Genomic DNA, 26,980 nt, shown 5'->3' on the forward strand with positions numbered 1-26,980 from the left:
ACATACACACACAGCCCATAGCTCAACCAATGACTGATGTCTACTGGGTCCATGAAAAGAATCCGTGCTGAGACATTCTCCTGCATGGCAACGCAATTAGTTCTAGTGTGGGGCTTTTGAGAGCTATCTTTCAGGAGGCAGAATGAAAACAGCACTTCTGGGCTGGGACCTTCCCCTCCTGAAGTCCCCTGTATGCTCCTAATCCTCCTATCAGTGATTACACTCTACTGATTAGCAGTGTAAGAGGTACCGATTACTACTGAACACAAAAAATAATACTTGGCATTTACATAGTGCTATTCAAGTGTAAAGTGCTTTACATAATTAACCATGCTGGGATTGCCTTCACTGCATCACTGCCAGGCTATTCCAAAATACTTTAGAAAGATACACGGGAAAAACTACCATGCAGAGCAGTAAATATGGATCTCTGGGAGCATTTTGCTTTTGTCCTCAGTGCCCAGCACTGGGAGCATGCTGACTTTAACACTACGTCAAGACAGTGCATGGGAATTTCAAAGTTGCCATGTTAGGAAAGAGTGATGTACCACAGCTGCAGGTGGCACTTCCCTGTTATCTTCCAGGCTCCCAAGAACTAGCTGGCATCTGAAACTCAAAAGACCCCCTTTACACACTAATAGGTTTCAAAGGCCAAAGGAACCATTAAAATGATCTAGCATTGTCTGTAGCAATACATACACCACAGACTATCAAGCCCAACCTTGTCACTCAACAAGACCATTTCTTTCAGAAAAAACCCCACACACACCTCAGAGGAGGATCCAGCATCCTGCTGCACAATGGCATCTTACCATCAAATATTTCTATTGTACAGTTTTACCACTCAGATCAATAGCAGCATCCTCCGCTTTCAAAAGCCATTTCCCTTCCTGTTCTCTTTAAGGACTGCAAGTAAATCACTACTTCATCTTTTGCTGCTTATAGAAAGCATTTTGAATTTCTCACCTCAAAGTAAATCTCCAAAGTTCTGATTATTCTGGTGCAACTTTTCTGTATCCCGATCAATTTGTGAACATCTTGAAAAAAACTTGGGTAGGAGAACTAGGCATACCTGTACATACTGATACACCTATTTTACAGAAAGGAATCAGGAGCATGGGTTTTATGTCCCATAAATCCTCCATATAATTCCTTTCCCCCCACATTATACATAAACTACTAACACCTCTTGTTGTATTAGTATTTACTTCAAATTTACTGTATTAATATTTCCTTCAAATATCTTAGTACATTTTATTACATAATAAGGTTAGGAGTAGAGCTTCTGTATTTTGTTCGAAATAAGCAAGTACATTAAACATTTTCTCTGTATTTCATATGGCTCACTGTTGGCCCGGCACTTCAAAAGGTATTTCTCTTATCAGGAGTTTAGACCTTCTCCTACCCAGTCATAGTATTGGAAGAGAAAAATATGACCAAGTTTTGCAAAATGCTGAGTCCCCTTAATAATAACAAAGGGATCTTCCACACACAAATTGCTGGGATGCAGGATGGGAGAGCTTGCTTGCTGGACCTGAGCTGTTTTAAGAATTTCATACACAGCCACTCTGCTGCACTCAATGCAGACAGGACACACAGCCCCAAAGATGAGCAAACCAATGCCTTGCTTCTGGTAGTGACCTTGAACATTTAACCTCCCAAGCCCTTCCTTGGCTGACTGAAGACTCCTGTTATCTGATATTGGACAGAAGAGCACTTGTGAAACTTCAGCACCATCAGACTGAAAGATGTGCAGTTCAGGATTTCAGTAAAGGGTAAACAAGTAGGCTTATTGCACCAGAATGTGATAGGTTCCCATACATCACCTTGAGTAATTCATACAACCTTGGAAGGATGGGCAGAAGTTGTTTAAGACATGAGAGGTAAGACAGAGCCCTGCTTGTCTGTACTGTGCTAGCACCTCTGGAAGGAGAAGCTCTGAGAATGCTAATTGAGATTTTTCAGGGAGAAACCACGGCAGCATAAGTGTTTTTTCCTACAGCTGAAGAAAAGTTGAAACATGTTCTTCATTCAAAGAGGATTACTCAGATTAGAAAGATCATACCCATGAGCAATAACTGCATTGAATATGAAAAGAGAAGGACAGAGCTAATAAATCTGGACTGTAGGTGATGGCATTTCCTCAGCAAGCCGGACAAGGGCAAAAGGAAGAAGGCAGCTATGGAGTTGAGCCTTGCCTTGTGAGACAAACACTGGCAGAGCGTTGTCAGAGAATTGGAAGGATGTGACAGTGATGGTAACACAGCAAAAAAGTGTTCCCAGCCCATCTGTGATGGAGAATGACTGAATTCTGCTGGGAAAAAAAAATGCACCGACTGTAGGAGGAGGTTGCAAACACCATGGACAGTTTCCATTTTAGCTGCAATAAAAAGGAGACAAGGCAGAAATGAATTGTATTTGAGGTGTTTGTTATCACGCTATCGTTGTTCACTCCAATATCAGTTATCACTTAGACTTTAAAGAGAAGATTTCCTGTTTGACCCTCTACTCTACTCTCTGCACAGCAATCAAAGTGATATTTAGGTGTCAACACAATGTAAATATTTAACAGAAATAAGCTATCCCAGCCAAAGAGAAATAAACAAAATCAACATTTGCAACAGAAAGCATTTTGGTTGCTAATGTGCTCATTGGATAGGAGGAAGAGGTTGGTGTGGGATCTGGGGGTTTAATTAGGTTCAAACACAGAATATACTGTTTCAGAACCCAGAGGGTAAAGAGGAAGGGAAAATAAATAAATAAATCAGACTTACATCTGTTTGAATGATGCTCCATGCATTAGTTAGGCCGATATTTCCATCTGTCCCATACAAATGAAGCCCTTTCTTCAGATCCCGCTGAGCATACTTGTCAATCTAAAACAACAAAAAACACAAAACTCAACGTTTGCTGAGTACAACATTTCAAAATCGAAGTGTGGGGAGATATAAGACAACAGTCAGATACTGAAACAAACAAAAAGCTAACTGGCATTTCTCCTGTATAACTGTTATCTATTACAGGTATCTGAGTTTCGTAGGGAACATGAGGAGCTCCTATTCAAAGTTAATGCTCATGTCTTCCATTGCAGACCTCCAGAACATCTTTTCCCTTCTCATTTAATCACCAATAGAGAGGAAGTAAATAATAATGGATATTCACAGTTTAACCTGATGTTTCTTGCTGGGTGAAAAGCAATGTGTTGCGCTGCTCATATGTGCTCATACTTTCCCCCTTTCCTGTTCCACTGGGTGCTTCCCAGTGCTGGTGGTCTGATGGACAGCAGAGGTATGACAGGAAGGAGAGGCAGACCTGTCCCTTCTCTATCAGGCTGCTATAAATTCAACTGACAAATACGGTGCCACTCAGATCTTTTTGCTGCAACAGTGAAAATGATAAAATAAATGGACTATTTACTTCATGGGGACAGTCTAAGTTAATGTATGCTCCTCTTCCATATCAGACAACAGACATATAATGGATTCTTTACTGAATGGCCCTCAGACAGCAGCCACTCCAGCTGAGGGCATCTAAAATGAAACCAATGCTAATTTGGAGTTAACAAAGAGCTACTCTTCTTCTACCTACCATACACCAGGATTTCCCATCAACATTTTTTTTCTCAGAACTGATTTTGTTTGCTCCAGGAAAAAAAGTAGGTGCAAAGCATTTCCCACAGTGTAAAACAGGAATTCTGAACCCTTTTCATTATTATGGTGGTAAGTGTAATATTGCTCAATTAAGAGGGTAAATGTGAAGTTACTCAACCACTTGACTACACAACAAACTATGTCCTCAAAAGGTCATCACACCCCAAAAATTTCTGCTTGTATGTGCACAAGTTATGTTTGGTGTCTCCATTTCTTTTATTCTGACTCTGGAAGTTGACTACAACCAAGATAAGCCACCAATAAAATACAGCTTTAGGACAGTATATGAAAAAGCTACCTCTTACTTTCAATACCTTGATAGTCTCATGGATGACTATCTTGAACATTAGGTGCTATGCTACCACTGCAATCACTGTGTAAGCTGCTTCTGATTTTATGCAGAGGTTATACACAGTCACTGGAACATTAATTAGAAAAGAAAAGCAAAGCTGAGCACTATCATTAAGCTTGAGGTTAGTTGAGAAAATTACAGGCAATAAATGATAAGCTTATATGCGCGTGGGATTCCTAGTCTTCATTTAAGAATTAGACTGAACTGGGTTTCAGCTCTTCACATACCCTCAGTGTACATCCCTGTGCCTTGCCTGGGCCTGGTCTCGAGCAGAACCATCAATTAGGATGGACAGGCACAGTTGTGCCGCATGTTCGAGAGAAGCTTGGAAATGTAGTTGGTGTCCTACAGAGGTACTGAGATAAATTGATTGTTGAAAAACTAATTCAGAAAGGGACAGGTGAAGAGGAACAGCATGGCTAAGGGCAGATATCTAGCTATTAGGTTTATTGCCTTGAAAACAAAAGAGAAAGATCTACTTGGAATATTAATTTATCACACTTAACTAGATCTGCCCTGCAAACTGAGAGACCTGCACATCAGCCCACCTTCCCATCACCACTAATCTGGAAGAAGGGGGAAGAGGTCGAATTAAACAGTGATGTTTCTCTGAAATCCAAGTGGCATGCTACCAGAAGGATGCAAAACGTGCAATTTGCATTTCTACACTCAAATTTTGCTTGTCAAACCAATGCAGTGCCTCAGCATGGTAATCCTTTTACCTGGGCTCACAGGCTGCCCTTGTTAAGGCAATCTTCATTCCCTGCTTGAGATCAATAATGTTTAATAACTTACAATCAGCATTTATAAAGTACTTCAAGATCAAAAGTAATGTTTTGTTAGTTCGTGTGTGCTTTAACACAGTCTCAGTAGACTGCCTCTACATGCATTTCTGCTCTTCCTTTCTACCTGTAGAAGACTCACTAATCAGCAACCTGCAGAGACAAAGAAAACCCTCTTTTTCTTTTAAAATTAACCACTTTTCCTGGCACAAACAGTGTTCACAGTATAAAATTCTTGCACAACTAGTAACAGCTTTCCATATTTCAGAAACTGAGCAGAAGAAAACATGTATTTCAAGACCAGTTCTCTTGCTAGTTTATCAAAGCAAAAGCATCAAATCCCTCAGCATCCATTTGTATGGCCCACTATTAGTATTTGTCAGTTTAGAAATAAGTGCTTGTCGGAATCTTGTTTAGAAGAGGATACAAGTGTTTTATAATTCCACACTATGCTTGTATCTCATTTCCTTCCTCAGCTCTAGGCAGTCTCTCAACTGGTTGCAGCTTCAAAGAAGACAGGCATACAGATGCTGTAAAACAGACCTCCAGAGCTCTTTCCTTCATTATTCTATGTCCACAGACATGGAGAGCTATCTGAAGGTCTTGTAGTTCTATGTATATATACACACATAAATACACATAGCTTTATGTTTGAGTGACTATAAACGTAGCATTTTACATAGCTCTTCATGATTGTTTCAAACCGATCTTCTAACCAACATGCTCTAAATGCACCACAGAGCACATTCTCTGAAGAGCAGTTGATTTAAAAACTTTCTCAAAGAGCTGCTCCTCAAAGCACTCCCACTCTCCTGTTTGCTCATGCTTGGGTCAGAAGGTTGTTCAGCATCATCTGAAGCTTTCCACCCTGCCAACCCAATGAGGCCGTGCCATAACTCTTCCAGCTCTCAGTATGGTCTGCTTGCAGGGATGAATTCTGCACCTCTCTGACTACAGTGGGGATCCAGAAGCCAGGGTAAAAGTTTTGACCTGCAAAAGCTCTTACAGATGCTTATGTTCCCACAAGACAATAAAAAACTGCTGAAACTGATTTGATGATACAACCAATTTGGTACAGTGAGAAAATAGATGTGAGAGTTACTCCTTGCCCTGAGCACAGAGCCCTGACCATAACTTTGTGCAGCACAACGGGGGCTGAGCTCTTTTGCACCAGGAAGAAGGGAAATGGGCCTCAGCCTTTGGTCTCCTATCACTTGTCTCTGCAGCAGGGGTACCAGCATGAAATACCACACCATTTATGCCTCTTCTGCTTCTAGCCAGCTACACAGAGCCCTTTTTATGCATGTGTATCAACTGGTCAGTCTTGATACCAGCAGCCTTGGACTTCTAAGAGCGAACACATTAAATAGGATCCCTACTCTTATTCAGGCTACGTCCCATACACTGTTCACATGTGTTTCTCCTATTAAAAGCACATCGGCCTTTGCCTGAACAACCTGCCTATGAGGTTATAAGATGGATATTTTTTCTTACCTAATCAAAATGCTGCTTGAAGTTCCAGATACATGACTCCTACTGGTTTTGACCAGAGAGGGTTAAGCAAAACTCAACACCTACTTCTGGACACATGGCTGACAAATACTCCTCCAGATAACTGTGTTTCCCCTTAGCCTAGATTTTATTTGCTCCTCAAAATATTTTAATAGCAGGAACTTTTAAATATATCTTTACTCTGATGTAACTGTATATTTGATTTAAATGAAAACTCACAAAACACTCCCAGCTGTCTCTTCTTCTGCCTTCCATTTGAGTTTTTCAGAAAGTGATCTTTCCGAAAATGAAAAGCTGCAGCAGAGTGATTCATCAAGTCTGCTGGCAAATGAACCCACCCAGCATTCCCCAATCTGTCAGCTTCTCTTGTTTGTCTCTGTGCTACCAGTCCTTAGCCCAGCAAAACAGCTCTCGCAAAACAGGGACTGTGAGTACTTTGTTAAATATTCTGCAATTGGAATCTGCTGTGTTCTCCCATACACAAGCCATGTCTTTCACAAAGTGTAACTCTTCTGGAGGAGCACAAAGAAGCACAATAAAAAACTCTCAGCAGGCAGATCATTACCCTAAATGAGTTGTCTATTTTTAGTCACGTAGAATACCAGAGATTTCTATAGAAAGGTTAGACAGCAAGAAGCTTTTATCAATCTGGAACTGAAGCAGAGAAAAATTCATTTTCTCCTTCAGATTCATCAGGCAAATGATAAGAGGAGCGAGCTTCCACCTGGCATGACTTCCATGTGAATTCCTACAGCTTCTGGCTTCAGTCACACCGGAGTTGTATTCCTGTTTATCAACACCTCAGATTTCAGTGTTGGTTCTGCTAACAGAAATTTACTGTGTCCTCCAGCTTGCTGTGGAATTGCACTCACTACAAGGCAGTGCAAAAGAACCCATGTCAGTGGGGCACACGCATGACTAGCACTTTACCTCGGGTCACTGAAATGAGCCCAACTATTTTCCCACTGACTTCCATCAGTCCCTATTTTGGCTCTTAAATATCTCATTATACTATTAAAAAGACTTTCTAAAAAACCACATACTGCTCTAAGGTAGACAAGTGATGTGTAGAGAGTTTCATGCAGTGATGTCAGTCAGTATCTGAATGGGAGAGAAGAGCTGTGCAGGACAGGAGAGTAACTGCAGCAGAGCTCAGGAAAGTGGCTGGAAGCAGCTGATGCAGCGAGAGCAATGGGCAGAGATCTATCCCGACTTCACCAACAACAAAACAGCAGCAGAATGTCCTGTAAACACCTTTCATAAACCTGTCAATAAATTCAGGCCAAATTTAGAAGTGGTTTCCTCTTAATCTGTATTCCCTTGATACTGCTACTTAAGCTGTAGCAATTTCTCTCACTCTGCCTAAATAAAAGGCTTGGGAGTTTATCTACTTACTGTTAAAGCATGACACGGAAGGCAAATACTTCTCCCTAAGAAGCCCGGTCCTCTAATTTTGTTGCTGATAAGGAGGAAGTGCTTTGGAGCAAAACTTCTTGGGCACAGAGAAAGTTGCATCTGTGCAGAACACAGGTCTTACCAATATTTACAATTAGAGTGATACATGCCTTTGATTAAGCTGAAGCCATGGCAATACTAAAGAGCCAAAGCCTTTCCGCTGCCCCAGCACACTGAAGAGAGGGGGGCTTGTGCATTCCTCTCCAGAAGAAAGGCCAAAAGGAGCCTTGGGTATTAACTCATTTTCAACTTGCTGCCAGCATGCAACTTGTATTCTGGCACAGCCTTTAGGCAAAGGCCAGACAGAGGATGCCAGCAGCAACCCCAGCCTGCTAACGCACAGGTAAATAGAGGCTTTTAATTTCAAGCCTCAGTGCTTCCCTGCCACATCACGAACAAAACATTCCACCCAGCCAGCCCCCAGACTGGCCAAAGCCACTCAGCAGCATTTCAATATAGGTAAGTAAATATTCCTGACCTTTCTGGTGATTGCTTCCCCTGCCTCTCTGCCTCTCCACCGGGGTAGGAGAAGCCACAAGGAAATGACAAAATGTCCAACAGTTTCCCATCGGGCAAAACTTTAAATTTAATGCCCTGATAATCATTCTCTACAAATAGCAGGGAGTGGGAAATCGAATGTAAACAGAAAGCACCTAATCTATAAGGTCATTTGTAGGAGCCCTCTTGCCTGCTAAGAGATGAGACTGATTGTACCAACAGGCAAGGCTTGTTTTAAATGAGATGTCCCCAAGCCTGTCTACAACAGCAAGAAGCTCAGAGCAATATATGTTTTCTTCAGCACTGAATGACTCCTTACACCATCTGCCTATAAAGAGAAATCATCATAAGAATTTACTGTAAAGACTGCTATGGTAAGGAGGAGGCACTGCATGAGTTTTGTTGACATTTGGCAGTCAAGGTACAACAGTCATTTCTTGTCAATGTCAGCGGTCCTGCACAGCATCTCCAGGATGCTGCAGTCAGCTTTCAGCGATTCCCTCTTCCTCACTTCCTTCCCACGTGAGGCACCTTCACAACTTAACAGTTTTTGTAATTGCTTCCTGAAACACAGCAAGCCACCGGCTTAATGAATTTTCATTTCCTAATTTGACTGCAAAAGACTACATCAGGAATCAAAGGTGGGTTTTTTTTAGGGATCTTACACATTTGCTGCAAAGCTTAATGGCTTTCCGTGGCTTTAAAGCTACATTTGAATGCCAAAACCAACCTGGAATACAAAGCCTCATAAAGAAACAGAGCTAAGTAGTAGAGTTACCAATCTGAGGGAGACAGTGTCCCTCCTGACACTGACAAGGTTAAATGCAGATCCATTACAAAGTAAAAGAAAGAGCAATTACACCTTGTACTGGCCTGGAGAGGGAAGCTGATGTAACTATGAGTTCCACCACACACTCCAACAAGAGCTAAGAAGTTGCAATCGTTTTTATTATAAAAAAGCTGATAAGAAAGCCAAAGAACCTGGGTTTTCAAATCAGTTTTTCCTGGGACCATAGTTTGGTCCCAGGAAGTTTCATCAGCCTTTTGGCCATAGGCACCTGCTCGTGCTCAGAAGCACAGAAGCAAATGGAAAGGCACTTGATATGGCAGACAGCTGAGGCTGCAAGAAAGGAAGCACCTGAAACATCCCTGTACCATTCATATAATGGTAACACCAATGGATCCCAAGAGTGGCTTTACTGCTGCTTTGTTTTATGGAGAGATCACAGGTCTGGCAAGTCATTAGGCTTTTGCACAAAAAGTTTTGAGATGCATTCAAAAGTTTTCACCAAACTAAACCTTATTTTTTTCAAATGATTCCTTTACAGTCCAAGAGGAGAGAGCCATTTTCTCACTGCTTCATAGAAAGCAATTGTTTAGCTCCCTACCATGGCTGGAGCAAGAGGAAAGTATGCTTTTCTTTAGCCAAGGAGGTCATTGCAATCTAATCTGTTCTCACACTCAGCAACAGCTGATTAACTTGTGTATCAGTCCCCAAGCTCGTTTAAATAAAATACATAGTAACTAGCTCAGAGATAAGAGCTCAAAATATTAAGATGCAGATGTAGCTATGCATATTCTTAGCTTGATACAGAATTATACAGAATTAATCCAATAGCACAGCTGATACTTATTTAAGAGGACGTCTACAGCCAGCTCTGTCTTCTACAGCACCCAATGCATAGACACTCCCCAGTGAGACTGTCTCCTTAAAAACAAACAAACAAAACCCAAACCAAAGAAAAACAACCTTGATTTCTTTTCAGTGAGCCTAGGAATAAAACCTTTAAACATGAATTCTTGGTTTCCGCTTCTTGTTTCAAAACAGTTTGCATGCTGCAGTGAACACAGAGACAGGGTTAGGTAAAACGAAGCAGGTAAATCAAATCAATTACCTTCACAAAAGGCTAACACAGAAAATTAATTACTAAGATATTAAGTCAATTCTTCTTGAACATTATGCATTTTGAGTGACAAAATCCACCAGCACGTCAGAGGAATTCCAAGTGGGTGAAAACTGAAGTGCATGTTCTTTTGTGAAATACAGAATTATTAATACAGACTAGGGACACATTTTACACCGATTCCTCATAAGGAACCTTTTGTTTACATTTGAATAAATTTTTCTTCAGGTAATTAAGATAGCTGGGGAAAATGCTAACGTTCTCAATTGCAGTAACACCAGCAAAGTTGGGTGCCACCAACAGCAACTGTTCTCATTCCTTGTCCAGAATGAAACTCTTTGTAGTAGGTTTTCTCCACATACTTAGCCCCAAGCAACACAAAACATCTGTCCCCTTTCTCCAGCTATGTAACCCTCCAACTGCTGTTCTCAGATGCTCCTCTTGGTCTTGGCACATCAGCCAAGTGCCACAGATCTCCCAACCTCTCCTCTAAATTCTCCTTCCTGTGCCACCTTTCCTGCTCACTCAAATTGCCTTTTCCCAAGAGTAATTCCTTTCCTGCATGTCCCAGTAAATGACAATCTTGCCTTGATCTACAGTGGCAACAGGCCCACACCTGTGGCAGGCTGTAGAGATTCACCCCTTGTGCTATGTTCTTGCATTGAAATCCCATGTACACAGAACCTACAACAGCAGAAAAGGGAAATGTCCATTCTTTCAAAACCTGTGCTTATGTTGAGTATAATTCCAGGATATTTGTATTCAGCCTCTTCACCTTTTTTTTTTTTTTCTTAAAGATAATCACTTTCATTTGTCCTCAACAACCATCAGTATAACCTCAGATAAGTAAATTGGGAAGGATGCTAATTAACATGATACATGCTGTTGAGCCTTTGTTTGCCAAGACACTTGAAAGGTGAGTTGCATTTGTGTTTCAAGTGCTAACAACCTGTTATCTCCATCTACCAGACTAAAAAAGCCCTGAAAAACCCAACAACTACCTAGGGATGCAGATGTCAATAGAGCTCGAGATCCAATTAGCTGCCACTAAGGCTTCAGGATGTGCAGAAGCAAATCAAAGCGAGGAGACAGCCTTCTCCTTGGCAGGAACTAATGACCACTATGCCATTATCTATTAGGTGGAACAGTGACATTGGACACGGGCTCCTTCTCAGATGCAGTGAGCTGGGAAAGGGAAAGGCAGGAGGTTACTGATACAGATGAAGGACTTGGCTATTTGCCCACTACACCATTTGTGGCCGCCATCCCATGGGATGAACCTTAGCTTCAATTATTTACATGGTTTAAAGGTGAATGAGAGAGCTTTCAGAAGTAAACTACTGAAATACCAGGGGAGGAGTGATGGCAAAGGCAAACCGTACCCTATTCTCCCACTGTGGTAAGAGATGATGAGCCAGCCCCTCAAATCTTATAAGTGTGGGCAACCTCTAACATTCATGTGTACAAGAGACTTAAAACTGTGGTAGAAGAATATAAGCCAAAATACAAAATTGGTCCTGTGCTCTGAGGTAAATACGTCTCTGAGACAGTCAAACCAATCGCACATAAACCAAGCTTCTGAATGGCAGCATCTGACCCTCTGATGTCACAGGAAAGGCACAGAAGCTGCCCATTTTGTAGGTGGCAGCACCAGTCTGCCGAGCAGAGGACTGACAGCTCTACCAGCAACTCGCAATAGATGGAGTAAGTTGTAACGAGAAGAGTGGGGTAAGAAATGATCCCGATTCCTTAGAATCAGGGGAAGACACGTCTGTTGATAAGACACTTTCCTCTGCACTAGAACTAGAAGACAAATTAAAAACAAACAAAATGCATGCAGGATAAAGCACACTGAAGAGTTAAAATCTATTACATTGCCTGGAGAAAGTTGTCTGGAAAGCCAGGATGTAGAAAAAAACTGGGGAGCAGAACTGAAGAAACTGTCTTCCTAGATCCAGGGACCGCTAATCCTTAGGGGAAAGCGAGATACGCACACAGCCTGCTTTATTATTCTTAAGATATGCTTTCTCTGAAATGAACTCATTTTAAATAAGTAATGCTGCAAAGAGAATTACCATCGTCCTTGGAGGGAACAGAACGACAGGCGAAGGCACGCTCGTGGCTGAGAGCTTTATGCCTGCCATGGGATGATCTCTGCTCAGCCCTGGAGCGGGAGCAGCTCGATGCAGCCCTGGAGTGAGGGCAGCAGAAATCCCAGCTCTGAGGGAGGGAGGCTGAGGGCTTTGCAGGAACACGTGGATACTCTGCAGAAACTCAGTATGACCATTTGAACTGCTGCCTGGCTTTGTTTTGAAGAAAATGGAATAAGATCTCAATTTCCTCCTGGCTAAACACCAGAGAAGGTAATTATCTCCATACCTAAATTTTCTTCCTTGAAAATGCATTATTTTCTTCCAGTCACACAGACATGCATTTATAAGAATCAAAGGTTATGTGAAATGCCAGCTCTTCAGCTAGCAGAATTCTGCCTGGCTCCGCTAAAATCAATGGAGTTGCTCATATTTCTGCTTGGCATCAGTCACACGGTGTCTCCAGTGGCTCAAGAACATGTTTCTGTCAGGGTACATGCAAGTCTGTAAACCGTTCCCTCCCCAAAACAGCACTTCTGACATCATTTTCTGTGAGTTCTGACCTTCATGAGCAACTAGAATTACTGTTTTTAATCATTAGGTAGCTTTTCAGCAGAGATAGTGGTAAACAAAGTATCTTGGAAGGCTACTAGATGACAAAAACAACAGAGGTGAATAACTGCTATTAAATGCCTCCTTCGTTTTAATGAAAGAAACAATTGCAACTCTTCACCGTACTTCACAGAAAACAGATTTTCTCATGAAGGGAATGATTTGGGACTCAGTGACTGAAATGAATAAACTACATGGAGATTGCTTTCCATAACAGTAGAAAATAAGCAAATAAACAAACTGCCAGTCACACTTAGATGACAAAATGCAGGTTTCCAACATCGGCTGTGCTTCTGATGTCACAAAAAACTGCATTTCTAATGGGAAGTCATACAGGTTGAACGGAGAATGGAATGTTGTTTCCCCACACATTTATATGGAGATAAATGACAGTACCTTCATACAGACTGGGTACTGGAGGATTGCAGTTTCTCCATATGGAACAACAGAATTATGCATGCTTTTCATTCCCATTAAAAACAGCATTCACTAAATGAACAGCAGAAACCCTGCTAAATGAAATCAAGTTGGATGAAAGGAGCAATTGGATGTCTTGAAGAAAGAACATACTGTTCATGTGAGCAGCAATAGACTCAACAGAGATCGTGGGTTGAGTTGCTCTCATCTAACCCTATACGAGCCATACTAGTAAGCATTTGGACATCACTTACCACACCATGGACTATGGGTAAGTAGGCTTCACTGACGAAAGGAGATGCCCATGTTGTGACTGAGATTAATACAAAATACTCAGAGACCAGCTACAGCCATGAGATAATAGAAGATTAACAACTTCGCTGATAATTACAGCAAGAGGCTGGAGTTAAATTTCACCATATCTGTGGATCCCACTCATACTGGGGAGGGTAAAATGAACAAGGCACAGTTCAGTGCTATGAACATTCTGCAACAATGAACAACTTTACTGCAAAGGTAGAGAAAATAATGCTGTACTCTTCTTCTTTGATTACTGAATTTTAGTGCCAACAAAACCACAGCAAGCCTGACTTTACAGCCTGAAATCCTGTACCTTAATATAAAAAATACAGCATCAACAATGATGCCCAGTCTATTAAATTGCCCCATTCTAAATCCAAAGGTGTCACTGTTCAGGAAAAGGGAAGAAAACTTGCAGTTGGTCCCTCTCAGGCTGCCTGCCTCTCAACAACAGAACAAGGTCACATCTTACAGAGAACTGTCTACAATAATCCAAACTCAATCAAATCACCGCTGGCCACACCACCATTCCCCTCAGATGGCAATCACTTTTAATCAGTTCCAAGCACAAGCTGCATCTTAATCAGAATCCTTAAAGGGCATATCTCCACTGGACAATTTCACCCTGGATTAATTGACTGCCAGTCGCCTAGTGGTCACTGATGCATTTGTAAAGCTTAGTTTGGATAATCTTATAACACCTTTGATTCACCTCTGAGGTTGGGCTAGAGGAATATCAGCTTGGCACAAGCCTATCTACCCATGGGCACCTCCATTTGTTTTTAGAGCAAAGGAAACGTGACCCAGTATTTCCTGTAGCATCACCCAGTACTGCTGACAAAAACGAGCAGATGTCTGAAGCCTGCCATCACCCATTTACAGTACAGCCCCCTGCTGAGCGCAAGCCCATGCTATCAGTTTTATCCTATTGCCAACCTGCTATGCTAACCCATCTCTTTACTTTCTCTTCCAAAAATCCCTCCAGCCCTAAAGGTTTTCTGGCAGATGTGAACAAAATATTGTGCTTCCTTTTTTTTTTTTTTTCCCCTCTTTATTTTGGTTGTGGTTAACACCAGCTAGTTCTGCATTCATGCACCTGACGTCACCCAACATACAAATCTTCCAGAAACAGATCTGTTTCCAAAAGGCAGTGCTTGAGCTGAAGACTTGAAACAAGTTTCTGCCATACACAAGAGCTGCTTCTAAAAGGGCATCGAGGTCCTGGAAAGAATCCAGGCAGATTGAGCCACTGTCAGTTAGGATCTGGTTTAGTCAAAAGCAGCCTGGCAGAGGAGTGAGCCCTCTCTCAGAGGACTGTAGGCTGAAGAGAAAGGTTAAATCTGCCACGTATGACAGTGGTCTCAAGAACACTTCAGGGGATGATTCTCAGCTGCCTCAGCTGCTTATTGCTCACGCTTCTAACATTTCATCTTAAAAATCAAAAGAAGCCCCTCTCTTTCCTAATTAGGACATTGACTTGTTTCAAAAGAAAAGCACTGATCCCCCATCTCTTTGTGAAGCTGTAAACTGCCTTTTCCCCTTCCTCCCCCTTGCATTCTCTGGTGTCTAACAATACTGGCTGAGCTAACACTGAGAACTTTTTTTCCAGAGGGCATCTCTCCTCCTATCCATCTCACTTCTTCTCAATACCTCTAAATAGCTCAAATTCCACTGAGATTTACTAACAGCTTCAAGGTTTATGGGAGCATAAGTGAAAGGAAAATCATTGCAGTGACATTCAATGTATTTTTGAAGTAAATCTGCAGCTAAAGAACATTAATAGAAATAGGAGATTGATCCAGTTGATTCTTCACCCAAAGTTATTTGATATTTTTCTCACTGCTAGGCAAGGAAAAAAAAAATTAATCACTCCTAATGGAATTTGGTAGATAACAAAAATGTGATGTGCACTAAATAATCTGCTGAGATCACTTGGACTGCTTGGTTACGAAGCCCTGTGGCTTACCCAGCCCAAAGGCAAAAACAGACATTTGGGAATAAAGAAGAGCAGTCGCACTACAAGTCTTTAAGTTGCACTCTGGAAAGCAGGAAATCTGCAAAAGGACTGAGGGTATGTTTAAAATAAGCTGCATAAAGGTTGAATTGTATCAGCATTGCTATATTGCAGAAGTGATATCCATATTTTTGGAGACCAACTGAAAATATGAAAAGATCTCACAGAAGACCTATAAGAATAACCCAATCACTGAGACTCAGGCTTTGTTTCAAGTGGCTTTTGGATAAACTAAGCAGAATGGCAGGATTAAAAGGCAGCCAAATTGCAGTCTTCAGATATCTACATGGAGAAGCAATTCTCAGCAGTGCACAGCACTTTCATCTACCGGAAAAAAAGACATTATGAGAGTTAATAGTTAGAAGTTTAAGCTAGACAAATGCAAGATAGAAAAAAGGCACAATTTTAGCTATGAAAAAAACCCTATCTTTGGAACAATTTATTGAGGATCGAGGTGCAAAGTCGTCTTTAAATCAAGGCTCAAGAGTTTGGCAAAGTTATAACTCAGATGTAATTAGTTTGATGGTGACAATACTGATTGAAATGCTTTGAATCACAGATGACCTTAACAGTTTCATCTGATCTTAAATTAAATCTCTCAGCCTTTCCAGAGGTTACAGTGTTTTCTAAGGACAGAGACTCTGTTATTCATACCAGATTATGTCACCTTTGCCTTGCAACTTGAACTTTACTTCAAGTCCATTCTGAAACAAAAGCTGAAATCTAACAAGTCAGTCTATTTAGCACATCTCATCTTGGAGACTCAAGTACTGCTTCTTTTAAACGGCCACCAGTGATTTTTGGGGCACAAACTGTGCTACAACATGGTCCAAATTCATAGAATCATAGAATCACTAAGGTTGGAAAAGACCTCTAAGATCACTAAGTCCAACTATCATCCCACCCCCACCCCCACCAGGCCCACGAATCACATCCCTCAGTGCCACGTGAATATTTTGTCAGTACAAAGACTTGAGTCATTTCGGCTGCTTTAATTTCATTAGAAGTAACACTGCTCTGCTCTCTGTTCCTCACCTGTCTTCCAGATCTGCCTTGGGACACCACTTGGCCCACCTCCAGCCTACACCCAGCTAACATCCACCGCCTGGGCATCTGCCTTAAATCCCAGGCTGCACAGAGCAGGCTGTGCTGAGCACAAAGCACAGCAGTGAGGGCCCTCGCTGCCATAGAACTGTGATGTCTGCCGAACTCACCAGTGGTGCTTTAGGTCTGCAGTCACTTTCTCCTACAAAAGCATCTGACGCACAGCCCTCCTGTTCAGAATCCCATTAATTTTTTATTTGAAAAACTTCCATCATCTAAACAGTAGCAATTTCAGAAAATGCTGCCCTGTGATTAGCTGCAGGAAGGCTACCTGCCATTTGTGACCTGAAACGCAGCCAAAGTTCCCATTCAGTCAGACGAGACTGTGCCATGCTGTCATACTGATTTCTGAACTTAATACAGACAGACTTGGATCAATAGCAATAAACGTCTTAGGGAATTCAAAGATGTTTAGAGCAGGGATGACAATTTTCTATACCTGCTCCTCCAGGCCTAAAACCAACAGTGGGGGCCTCCAGGTGTTGCTGTTGTGAAAACAGAACAGACACACGCGGAGGTGCACACCGTGAATTGTTTCGGAGGGCACTGAAAGGCTGTGGGAAATTCACAGCACTGTTTATAAATGCTGGGGAACGTAGCTCTAGCAAGAATGAAAATGAGCTTGAGACTTGTTCTGCTGTTTATTCATTACTCACCATCGATCATTTTCTTTACTACGTTTTCTTCATTCTGTCACAGGAAAAAAAATACCCTATTCGGCCAGTATGACAAATTGCACAACCTAAATGTTAAACAGCAAAGAGTCAGAGCGAATGACTTTTTGAGCAATCTGTATGCAAAAAAAGCCAACAACAACAACCAAAACACCCCAGAACAAACAAAAAGCAATACCACAAAGGTATTCACTGAGCAGCATTAAAGAAATAGCAGGCTGGGATTAATCTGCAGATGAGATTCACCAGCCCAAAGGAGCAACCTGGTATTTCTATCAGTATTGCCAGCTCTTGGGAAGCTTTTAGAAGACACGTGGTAGTTTGATGGGGGTGTGTACAACACTCCAGCTTTATTGAAAAAGGTTTTATTACATAACACTGAGGCCTCATGATTTACTTTGACATTTTTAAAACATTAAAAGCCAAGAAGTACAAAACAAAACAACAAAAAGAACAGCTCCCAAGCAACAGCTGTCCTTGTCATTCTGCCTCACCTTCCATGTTACTCTGCACAATCTTGCATGCTGAATGCAGGCATTTCTCAACTCAGGTAAAGTAGTGTAGCTCCATGAGCTGCTGATGTGGCTATGTAGCAAATGCTGTAGCTATTTAGACTATTTAAACCAGTACAGAATCTAGAAAAATAATCAGGGCTGTAATAAACAGTGCCTTCACCTGAACATCAAAAGGCATTTACCATTATCAACAACCACCAGCAGCAAGAAAAGCCAATGGCTCCACACACCTTTCTAATTAGCACAGAAAACATACAGACTATGTAGTTCTAGAAGAAATTCCCAGCCAATCTAGCTTAGCTTTGGAGTATATGCAGGAAATTCTCTTCTGAGCATTGTGCAGGGCTGTGAGCACATTCAGAACCTCTGGAGTTTGGAAGTCATGACGAGAACCAATAATGCTGAAACTCAGCATCACCGGGCCTGATCACAGTGGGATAAAAAGAAAAAAAAGCCCACAATTCTTAAAAACTACTTTATGTCAAAAGAGCAAGGTTTGTAACACCTGTGAACAAGAGAAAACTTAGAAATCACTGAGTGAGAATCTGGGGAATCAATGGCACAGGAATCAAAGTGTATCTGAAAGAAGAAAGGCTTTGAGGCTTATACGCATATAGGCAATTGCAACACACTCCAGTGAAGAGTCCAGTTGACAGTGCTCACTACTGGCACCAAAGCTTCTGAGCTCATTAGTACCAAGGTTAAGATTAGTACAACTAAAATGACAATGACCACAACAACATTACACCAAGCCTTGAGTCAGGGACTGGATTCCAAATGTTCTGAAACTGCAGTGGCCACATCCCCATGAACAGCTGTCACTGGGCAGTAACAATGGCTTTGTAACAACCAACCTTGGAGCCAGATCCACACACACAACCATAAGGGAACCATTCTGCCAAAGGTCACAAGTGCTGGAGCTGGAGGCTGCTAGGAAGAATGCTAAACACTGCATGAAACAGAATTGCTGGTCACGCTTACAGTTTGTTGACATGCAGATAAGTGTGCCATAGACAAGCTAATCCTGGAAACTTAGTTGAAACCACGCAAATCCAAAGCAACAGACATTTAGGTTGTGCATATACAGATGAAAAATGACACTCAGCATACAGGGAGTAAATAAGTCCTGGAATCCTTAACTGGAAGGACTGAATTGAGTTTCTATTACTAAACCTGCTGCACTCAGATCTTGCTACAACATTCTGCAGACAACACAAATGATCAGGGAGGACTGAATTTCCTCCTGCTAAAACAGCTCATGCAGACACAAGGGAAAATTCTTGAGACTAGGAAAAAAATAGTAGAAAACTTACAGAGCTGGATATTTGGTAGCTGACCATTTCACCAAAATCCTGCGAGGGCTTAATAAATACAGTTACTGAAACAACCAACGTAAATGTTGATAATGAAAAAGATGCCCTAAGTTCGATGGAGAAGATCATAATTTGAAGGGCAATTCCCATGGAAATTACACCTCAAGAATGCACAACATTACTGTGAGAAAACTCTAGTTTAAGCCTAAAACTTCAGCTCCCACTGACCAGACACTGACAGCATTCAGCAACATGCTGACTCCATTCCCACAAAGGTCAGATAAAGTCACCAAGTGTAAATATAGCCAATAGGCACAAGTATTAAAACATTACAAATGTTTCCCAGGCTTTCTGTAGGAAACAGTTAAATGCCATGGCCTTTGACTACTCTTATCTCCTTGGATTTAGAGGAAAAGAAAGGTAGTGAGGCATCAGTGGGATAAGCACGGTTCTTCTCCCAGTTTTTTTTGACAGATTTATAACCTGCTCCATATTGCATTAGATATTCACAATTTAGGACAGGAAACTTCTCATTATCTTTCACAAATCTAATTATGTAAATGAACATGCCCTAAGCAACAGCAAATTCCCCACGTGCACTTCTGAGGAATGGGATTCTCTTCCTCATCAAACTGCAAACCAGCACCAGGCATCCCCTGCTGCACAGGCAGAGCAGTTGTCAACAGGGATGGCTTAAACCTATAAAGAACACTTTGGACTGTAAAAACACAACACCATGCTGTAAGACAATGGCAGAGAGCCTCAGGGTATCACTTCTTCCCATGAGAGTAGAGCCGTCTGAGCAGTCTAGTAATGAGGGCACGAGACTGGAAAGCCGGATTCCAAACCAGGAGAGTCCTAAACCATTCAAACCAATGGGAAACAGATTGAAACAGGCCAGCCCTCACAACAGCTACAGCAAAGCTGAATTCTGTCCTGTTACAGTATGTCACCCACCCCAGAATATATCAGTACAAGAAAGTTACTGCTCCAGAGACTAACTGGGATTTGCTTCAGGAAAGGTAATTCCCCCAGAACCAGCTTTGTTTTTACCTGATACATACTCCACAGAGGGAAAAATGTTACCTTTGAAATTACTTAGGCCCTGTAGTTTTTAACTGTCAAAGACAATTTCTTTGAAATCTAATTCATGATCTGCAGGCTTCATTAAGTTTTCACAAGTAATTTTAAACTTAAATCACCATTGGCAAATCCATCATTTATTGATAGAAACATTAGCACTCTAATGGAGCGTGACTCTTGATGAAACAAGATAGGAAGGGACGAGGGTGGAAAAAATGTGCTCCCTTCCTCCACAAAAGACTTTTTTTGGTGGAAAATACGTTGGATGGGGGAAAAAAGTATTTTTTTCAATGGCAATTTAAGAGCTTCCAAAACTGTAAAAATTTTCTTCTAAAACTTGAGCAAGAAAATACAAGCTAAACTCAGGAAGGGGCAGAAGTAATAAGTCCTCTCATTATTTACAGAGAAACTGTAAGGATGAAACACAGCAAAACTTCGTCCTCTGAGAAAGAAGGGAATAAATAAAAACATGCCGAAGCAAGTAATATGCAACGGAGATGCACAGATGTTTGTGTCAATTTAATCCCTCACCATGCTGCATCCTGTGATTCTGGCTGAGAACATGCTGGAACAGGGAGAGATGATGCTATTTGATTGATGACTTACTACATAGACACTCCAAACTGGATAGGCAGTTACTTACCAAACAAATGGCACTTGAGGACATTTCTCAGAGGCACGTTGGCCTGTATATAATACTACCAAGAAAAATCCCCTTCAGGCATAGTTGCCAATTCCCTTCAGTACAACTTGCCAGCACACAATATATTTTAATTTCAGCAAGCCATTTTATTTACCATACTTCATCTATCATTCCATCACTCCCTTAGTCCAGAAAGTATAATTTCTGGCCAGCCATTTTGAACAGATGCAATAAAAGTAACACTTCGCATAATAAGCGACTTCAAGATGAAAAGAAAACATATTCCTGCTGATGTGCAAAGCAACGATATCATAGAGAGGTGAGTACTAGATGAAATGAAGTCTCTGTACTTTCTTACCTGGGGTAGGGTAAGGCTGTGTGGCATCTAGAGTTAATGCTGTAAAGCCTGTAAGCACATGGCAAAGAAGCCTCCATTGCAATCAAGTGTGAGCATGCTGCAATTTGCAAGTTGGCACTGGCCATGAGGAAAGGATAAAAGAAAGAAAGATGAAAAAGAACCACAGCTCCCCACAGTTCTAGTATTTGATGTGGCAGCGTGGAAATGATGAGTGTTTGGTGCAATATAAAAAGAGGCTGCTCTGCCTGGGAGAGACCCTGCACGGTGTCACTAACTGTGGGGAGGTTATTTCTAAGTTCAGCCAAACAAAGTCCCCAAAATGATTGGCTAGTTTCTAAGTTTTATCTGCTTAGAACCACCACCCTCATCACTGAGGTGTGTGTGTGTTTCTGTGACTTACTCATTTATTTTTAATATATACATAATGAATAAGAATGTATGAGAACAAGAATATTAAATAAGCTGAATGTAATGCATTTTAAATAGCTCCGCTACTTCTTTTTTTAGATCTAAATTAAATGCAAAGTAAGCACCTCTCAAAGGCTTGTGGCTAAATTTACCACTGGGAGCTTAATGGGTGTGCTGATGAAACATTTACATGCACCTGTTTTGGTCATAAAAAGAGAAGATTTGCACATTCAATACATCCAGCTTTACATCTGACTTTGCATCTGCAACGCGAATGCCACCTTAATACGTATAAATGAAATGTTAAATGGGAAAAATGGACGAGGTTCAAAGCCTGGACCACTTTTTAAAAGATGTTTTCAGACAATGTTTAGGCCATCACATCCTACCCGAGATTTATAATCATCTGCCATTCACATTTCAGCTCTTTTCCAATAAATGCCATTATAAAGTTTTTCAGACTAGTAATAAAAAGCTATTAATATGTATTTTCAGTGCTGATCAATTTAACATGCAGACTGTGCAGTTAACATAACTTTACATTATTGCCTTCATCATTTCTCACCCTTACAATGCATAAAATAAACAAAGGGGTTTCGGATAGTTTATATTTTTATCTCAAAGTGAAAGCTGTGTAAGAGTTGTGGCTTTAGACTTAGAAGTGGTAATAAGTTGCTCCTTCCTTCCTCTTTCCTAATTAAATATATAAAGAGACTTTAACAAAATTAATTGCAGTATTCAGCACTCATGAATTTCTATGCATGTGCAATTCATTTTCTTGCAGACAGCAAAGCAAAAGGAGGTTCTCTTGCTGCCAAAGTTACAGGATTCATGAGTGAGCCCACTCAAGACTAATGAGGAATAAGCAAAGAATCTCCCTCATCAAAACCTACACAAGGGGCTAGCATTTAATCACACGAAATTACTTGTGTGTCACACCACATTCCTTAGGATAGAGGGACAGCCAGAGAACAAGTGCTTCCAGGGGAATCCTGAGCAGCTCCTTCTGTCACAGTTAGTATAATATTTAGCAATAAAATGAGACCTGGAAGCTACGTTCCCAGTTTGGGGAGCGGCTGTATTGCTACTCAGCTCTGGGAAAGCAGACAGAAAGACTTTCACTCATTTCCTTCAGCATCAACTCTGGTCTTCAATCCAGGTGTGATGTGGGAAGGTGAAGGGCAGGCAGCCCACCCTCCTGAGAGAAAAGCAGTGCCACAAAACTCCTGCTTTCTCCCACTTAACTCCCCTGCCTGGAGCTGCTGACTACAGAGCTCAGAAATGGAAATTTTTCCTTCATAAGGAATGAAAAGGAAGATCCTTCAGGTGAGGTAAAGCCTCAGAAAGCTAAGTCATTCTTATCCAAGGAATCCTTCCCTGTGAAGTGTGCTGGTGTGGTAGGCAGTGCAGAGGAGTGCTGCTGTTCTGCGCCACTTCTGTCTGCAGACGTGACAGGGGATTCTGGGCACCTCTCTTCACATCCTGGCAGGCCTAATTTTCATAAAGTGTCAAAATTCAAGCCTTTTAAATTTCTTTCAAAGCGGGTCAACAAGGAAGAAACACTCAACCACTCTTGGCTTAAAAACACATTTTTGTTATTCGAGTAGTAGTTAACCCTCTGTTCAACCTCATACTCCTTTAGCATCAATTTTTCTTCTCTTTATCAGACTCCCTCATAACCACTTAAAAGAGCAGCCAGACACTGCATAAAGACCGCCTCTGTAACAAGTGTCACATTCTTGCCTCCTTAACTCCACTTAACTCTGTTCAATCAGAACACAAGTTGTCTGCATGCAACTTAGAATTCCCACTAATTGCGTCAGGGACAAAAACTGAAGGGAACAAAATTCACACAGGGACAGCTCAATGTCCTCTTCTCTTGATAGGTTAGAGTCACCAGAGCACTGCAAAGCTTTTAGGGATCAGAAAGTCCTGTTAAGTCCAAGCTACTTAAACTGTGGATTCGTGATGTTAAGCTGAATGAGACAGTCTTTGACGAGAAAGAGAAAATAATTATTGTGTGACTGTAGAAATAAACTTCAAGCAGGCCATGCTAGACCCTCGTCAGCTTTGTTTCTAAATCCCTGGTCCTGCCGCTTTCCATAAAGATCTGTAAGAACAGGACTCCTCAATCTTCTGTGATAAATTAACCTCTAGAAAGGTTCACATGGAAAAATCTTGAGAAAGAGTGATATTGGAATCCTTGCATTTAATATGCTATTTTAAAAAAGGAGATCAATGAGAAGAATCAAATTTAAATATGAAAGCTGCAGCACAGGTGAATTCTTGAGTGCCTGTTACAGGCTTTGCGCAGCATCCTATCTAGACCAGAAATAAATATACACAACATGTGAAATACTGGTTTAAAATATTGTTTTCCTCTTTTGTATTGAACTAGTTTCATAAGGCCCTATGCAAAGAGTTCACATGCTTGTTTCTTCTTGGTTTTTAGGTGTTTTTTTTTTGTTGTTGTTTTGTTTGTTTTTTTTGTAGGGGGGGTGTTGTTTTGTTTGGTTGTTTTTTTAAATCTATGAGGTGGTCCAATCCATGAACAGATGGGCTATGGAGTATCCATCTATGAAGATACTCAGAACTTGACCAGACATGGTCCTGGGCAGTCTGCTCTAGCTGACTCTGCTTGAGCAGGCTGTTGGACTACATGATTCCAAGTGATTCTTTCCAACCTAAACAATTCTGCGAGTCTGAAGCATAGCAAGGGAAATCCGGATAGCCATTGAGAATGCCAAATTTTCACAGCACATATTAGGAAACAAATATCCACACAACGTTAGGTTTCATTAATTTCATTTCTCTTTAAATGCTCATTTTTTCTGCAGCCAAAGTTCAGCCAAATTCTAAGCAGGCAGTAGCATCCCCCAAATAACGCACTGTGAGATTCAGACAACATCATGCTAGAGAATAACACTCTTCAACTAACGTAGTTGCCATGCAGAACTTGCCACAGCACTGTACTGTGATGCACAATCTCCAATGGAGAAAGATGCCAAAAATTCTAAAATTAAGAATAATAGCTTGGTTCCACAGTAAACAATTGCAAAACTCCCAATGACTTCATTGGGGCCAAGACTTCAACGTACAGAAAGCGTGTGCAACGTGTGCTCATTCTGTGCTAACACCTGATACTGTATGAAACCCCCAAATGGCTTAAAATGGATGTAGCAGAATTGTGATATCCAACAGAGAGCCATTCCACAGCCCTCATCTTTCTCATCTAATAGTCCCTTACTGACACTAGAACATGAAAACTGACACTGATGTGAATACAGCCCAGAGAAAGAAAATATATGATGGACAATCAAAAAAGCAGTCCTCATGGCTCCATGTTCTTCTGTGCTAACAGCAGTTGTCATGGAAGAGTTGCCTCTGTCATTTGTACACAAATCAGTGTCAAAGAGAGCACAACTTAGGATTCTATTGAGAATAACCCTGCCATGGGAAGTCACATCTGGCCTCTGAATGGCCACGAGTGGAGCTGGTAGCAGTAAGGGCACTCCACTGACATCCACTTAAATACCAGTTTGATCTCAACACACTTCAAGGTTTGCAACACATTCTCCTCCTCCTTTCTGCACAGTCCCCTAAAGGAAATCAATTTCTTTTTCTCCCCAAGCAACCTGACCTTGAAAAAACCATTTCTTCTCTTTGTTTGAATGCATTCAGCTGCTCTTCTGGCAACTACAATGCATTCTCTATTCATCAAGGAAAAGGTGGACCTGAAAGAAATCTATGGGATGTTTTCTTGTGCATGCGTACTGTACAGAAAGAAATGTTGATTCTCTCCCTAGCTTTTAAATATTGCTTCAATCATTTTGATTAATTCAAGTCTTACTGCAATTCTTTTGGTCCTGAATTTTCAAAAAATAACTGAATGTCTTATACGATGAATCCAACAAACATGGTTTTGAATCAAAATCTTTTCCTCTCGTGCTTCGTAACTTCCCAACACTGTTATTCTCTAAAGAAAGACTTTTAGTTGTTTTCTTAAATATCTTCAAATGATCTTAGCATCTTTACCCTTTTGTTACTTTTCCATAATTTCCTGATTTATAACATGGAATTCAGTTTGCACTTTCACATGTCCTTCAAGCTGAACTCTGAAAAGGTTTCCTAAATGCTGAGGCTAGGGCTTTGTCAACAGAGGAAGCATTAGCACAGCAGAAGCCGATGACACGTATTGTTCTGCTTTCCTGTGGTTCAGAGCAGCAAGGTGCAGCTGGCACAAATGTGTAGCAGAGCAACAGCATCGCTTGCTTGCAGCAGTAATGTGCAAAATGGACAGAGCAAGCAAATCAAAACAATATTTTTGTGTCATAATTCAGTCTTACACAGGAAAAAAAATCCTCATTTCTAAATTATATCAAAGACAGCTAGTAGCAGAAGGAAGAGTACACGAAGATGAACGAGTTTCAACAAGAAGGAACTGAACCTATACAAGGATACTCTGTTCTCAAGGATGCCTTCCCCACAATTTAAAGAAACAAAAGAGAGCACACTAAATAACTGCAGTAAAATAAAGTGGATTAAAATTGTGAGAAGGTTAAAACAATCCTTGCATTTGCCTCATTCTACTACTCCACACCGCTAATTCCGGGAAACTGTAAAGAAATTGTATTACACTGTTATCACCCAGATTATCAGAAACACTCAAAATTTCAAGTAGGAAATGTGTGCATTCAGAAATCGTTCAGCCAAGTTGTCTCTCTACTTCCTGTTAAGATTTATCCCTTTGCTCAAAAGCTACTTCTCTCCCTTCTATCTCAACCTTTTCCTTTTGAGAAATATCATCGGTTTTGGTGCTCATTTGTAAAAAGATTCAGAGATCTCAAATGATTGAAGATAAGTAGTCCATATCAAAGATGATTACAGATATACTCAGTTGCTGTTTCACTGGCAGGAATTCTCATGCACCATTGACCACATTGGTTTTGTAAATTTTGGAATGTATTTCAGAATTACAAGCACCACTGGCTGAGTCTCATTCCTCCATCTTCACAGATTCAATCCTCAATTATCAGCCAACAAGGCAACACCATCCTGCAGCGCAATGATGCTTCAGATGAGGGGCGGATAAGGGGAGCTATGCTGTAAGGTGGTTGATTTGTATACATCATGGAGTTTAAACAAATAAAACATCTGTGATCTGCAGCCCCAAGTCAATACACTTCAGCTACAACTCCACCTGAGAGGTCCCTGAACAAGCAGTGACTTAGAGCTGCTGATCAACAGATCCGTCTTTTTTCATTTCAACTGGGAGCCATCCTGTGTATCCCATCAC

General features: G+C 41.1%; 1 protein-coding gene across 10 annotated transcripts in view; it reads right to left on the reverse strand.

The window, feature by feature from the left end:
- Positions 1-26,980, reverse strand: part of TSPAN4 (tetraspanin 4) — a 392,906-nt gene that overhangs the window by 13,100 nt on the left and 352,826 nt on the right. For all 10 annotated transcript variants that reach the window (XM_031609001.2, XM_090140643.1, XM_090140642.1 and 7 more), the window contains one exon: positions 2,775-2,876. In XM_031609001.2, the coding sequence (XP_031464861.1) occupies positions 2,775-2,876 (102 nt within the window). The remainder of the gene's footprint in view (positions 1-2,774; positions 2,877-26,980) is intronic.

The sequence above is a fragment of the Phasianus colchicus genome, chromosome 5 (genome assembly GCF_987193195.1).
Source record: "Phasianus colchicus chromosome 5, bPhaCol1.hap1.1, whole genome shotgun sequence".
Taxonomy (NCBI): Eukaryota; Metazoa; Chordata; class Aves; order Galliformes; family Phasianidae; genus Phasianus; species Phasianus colchicus.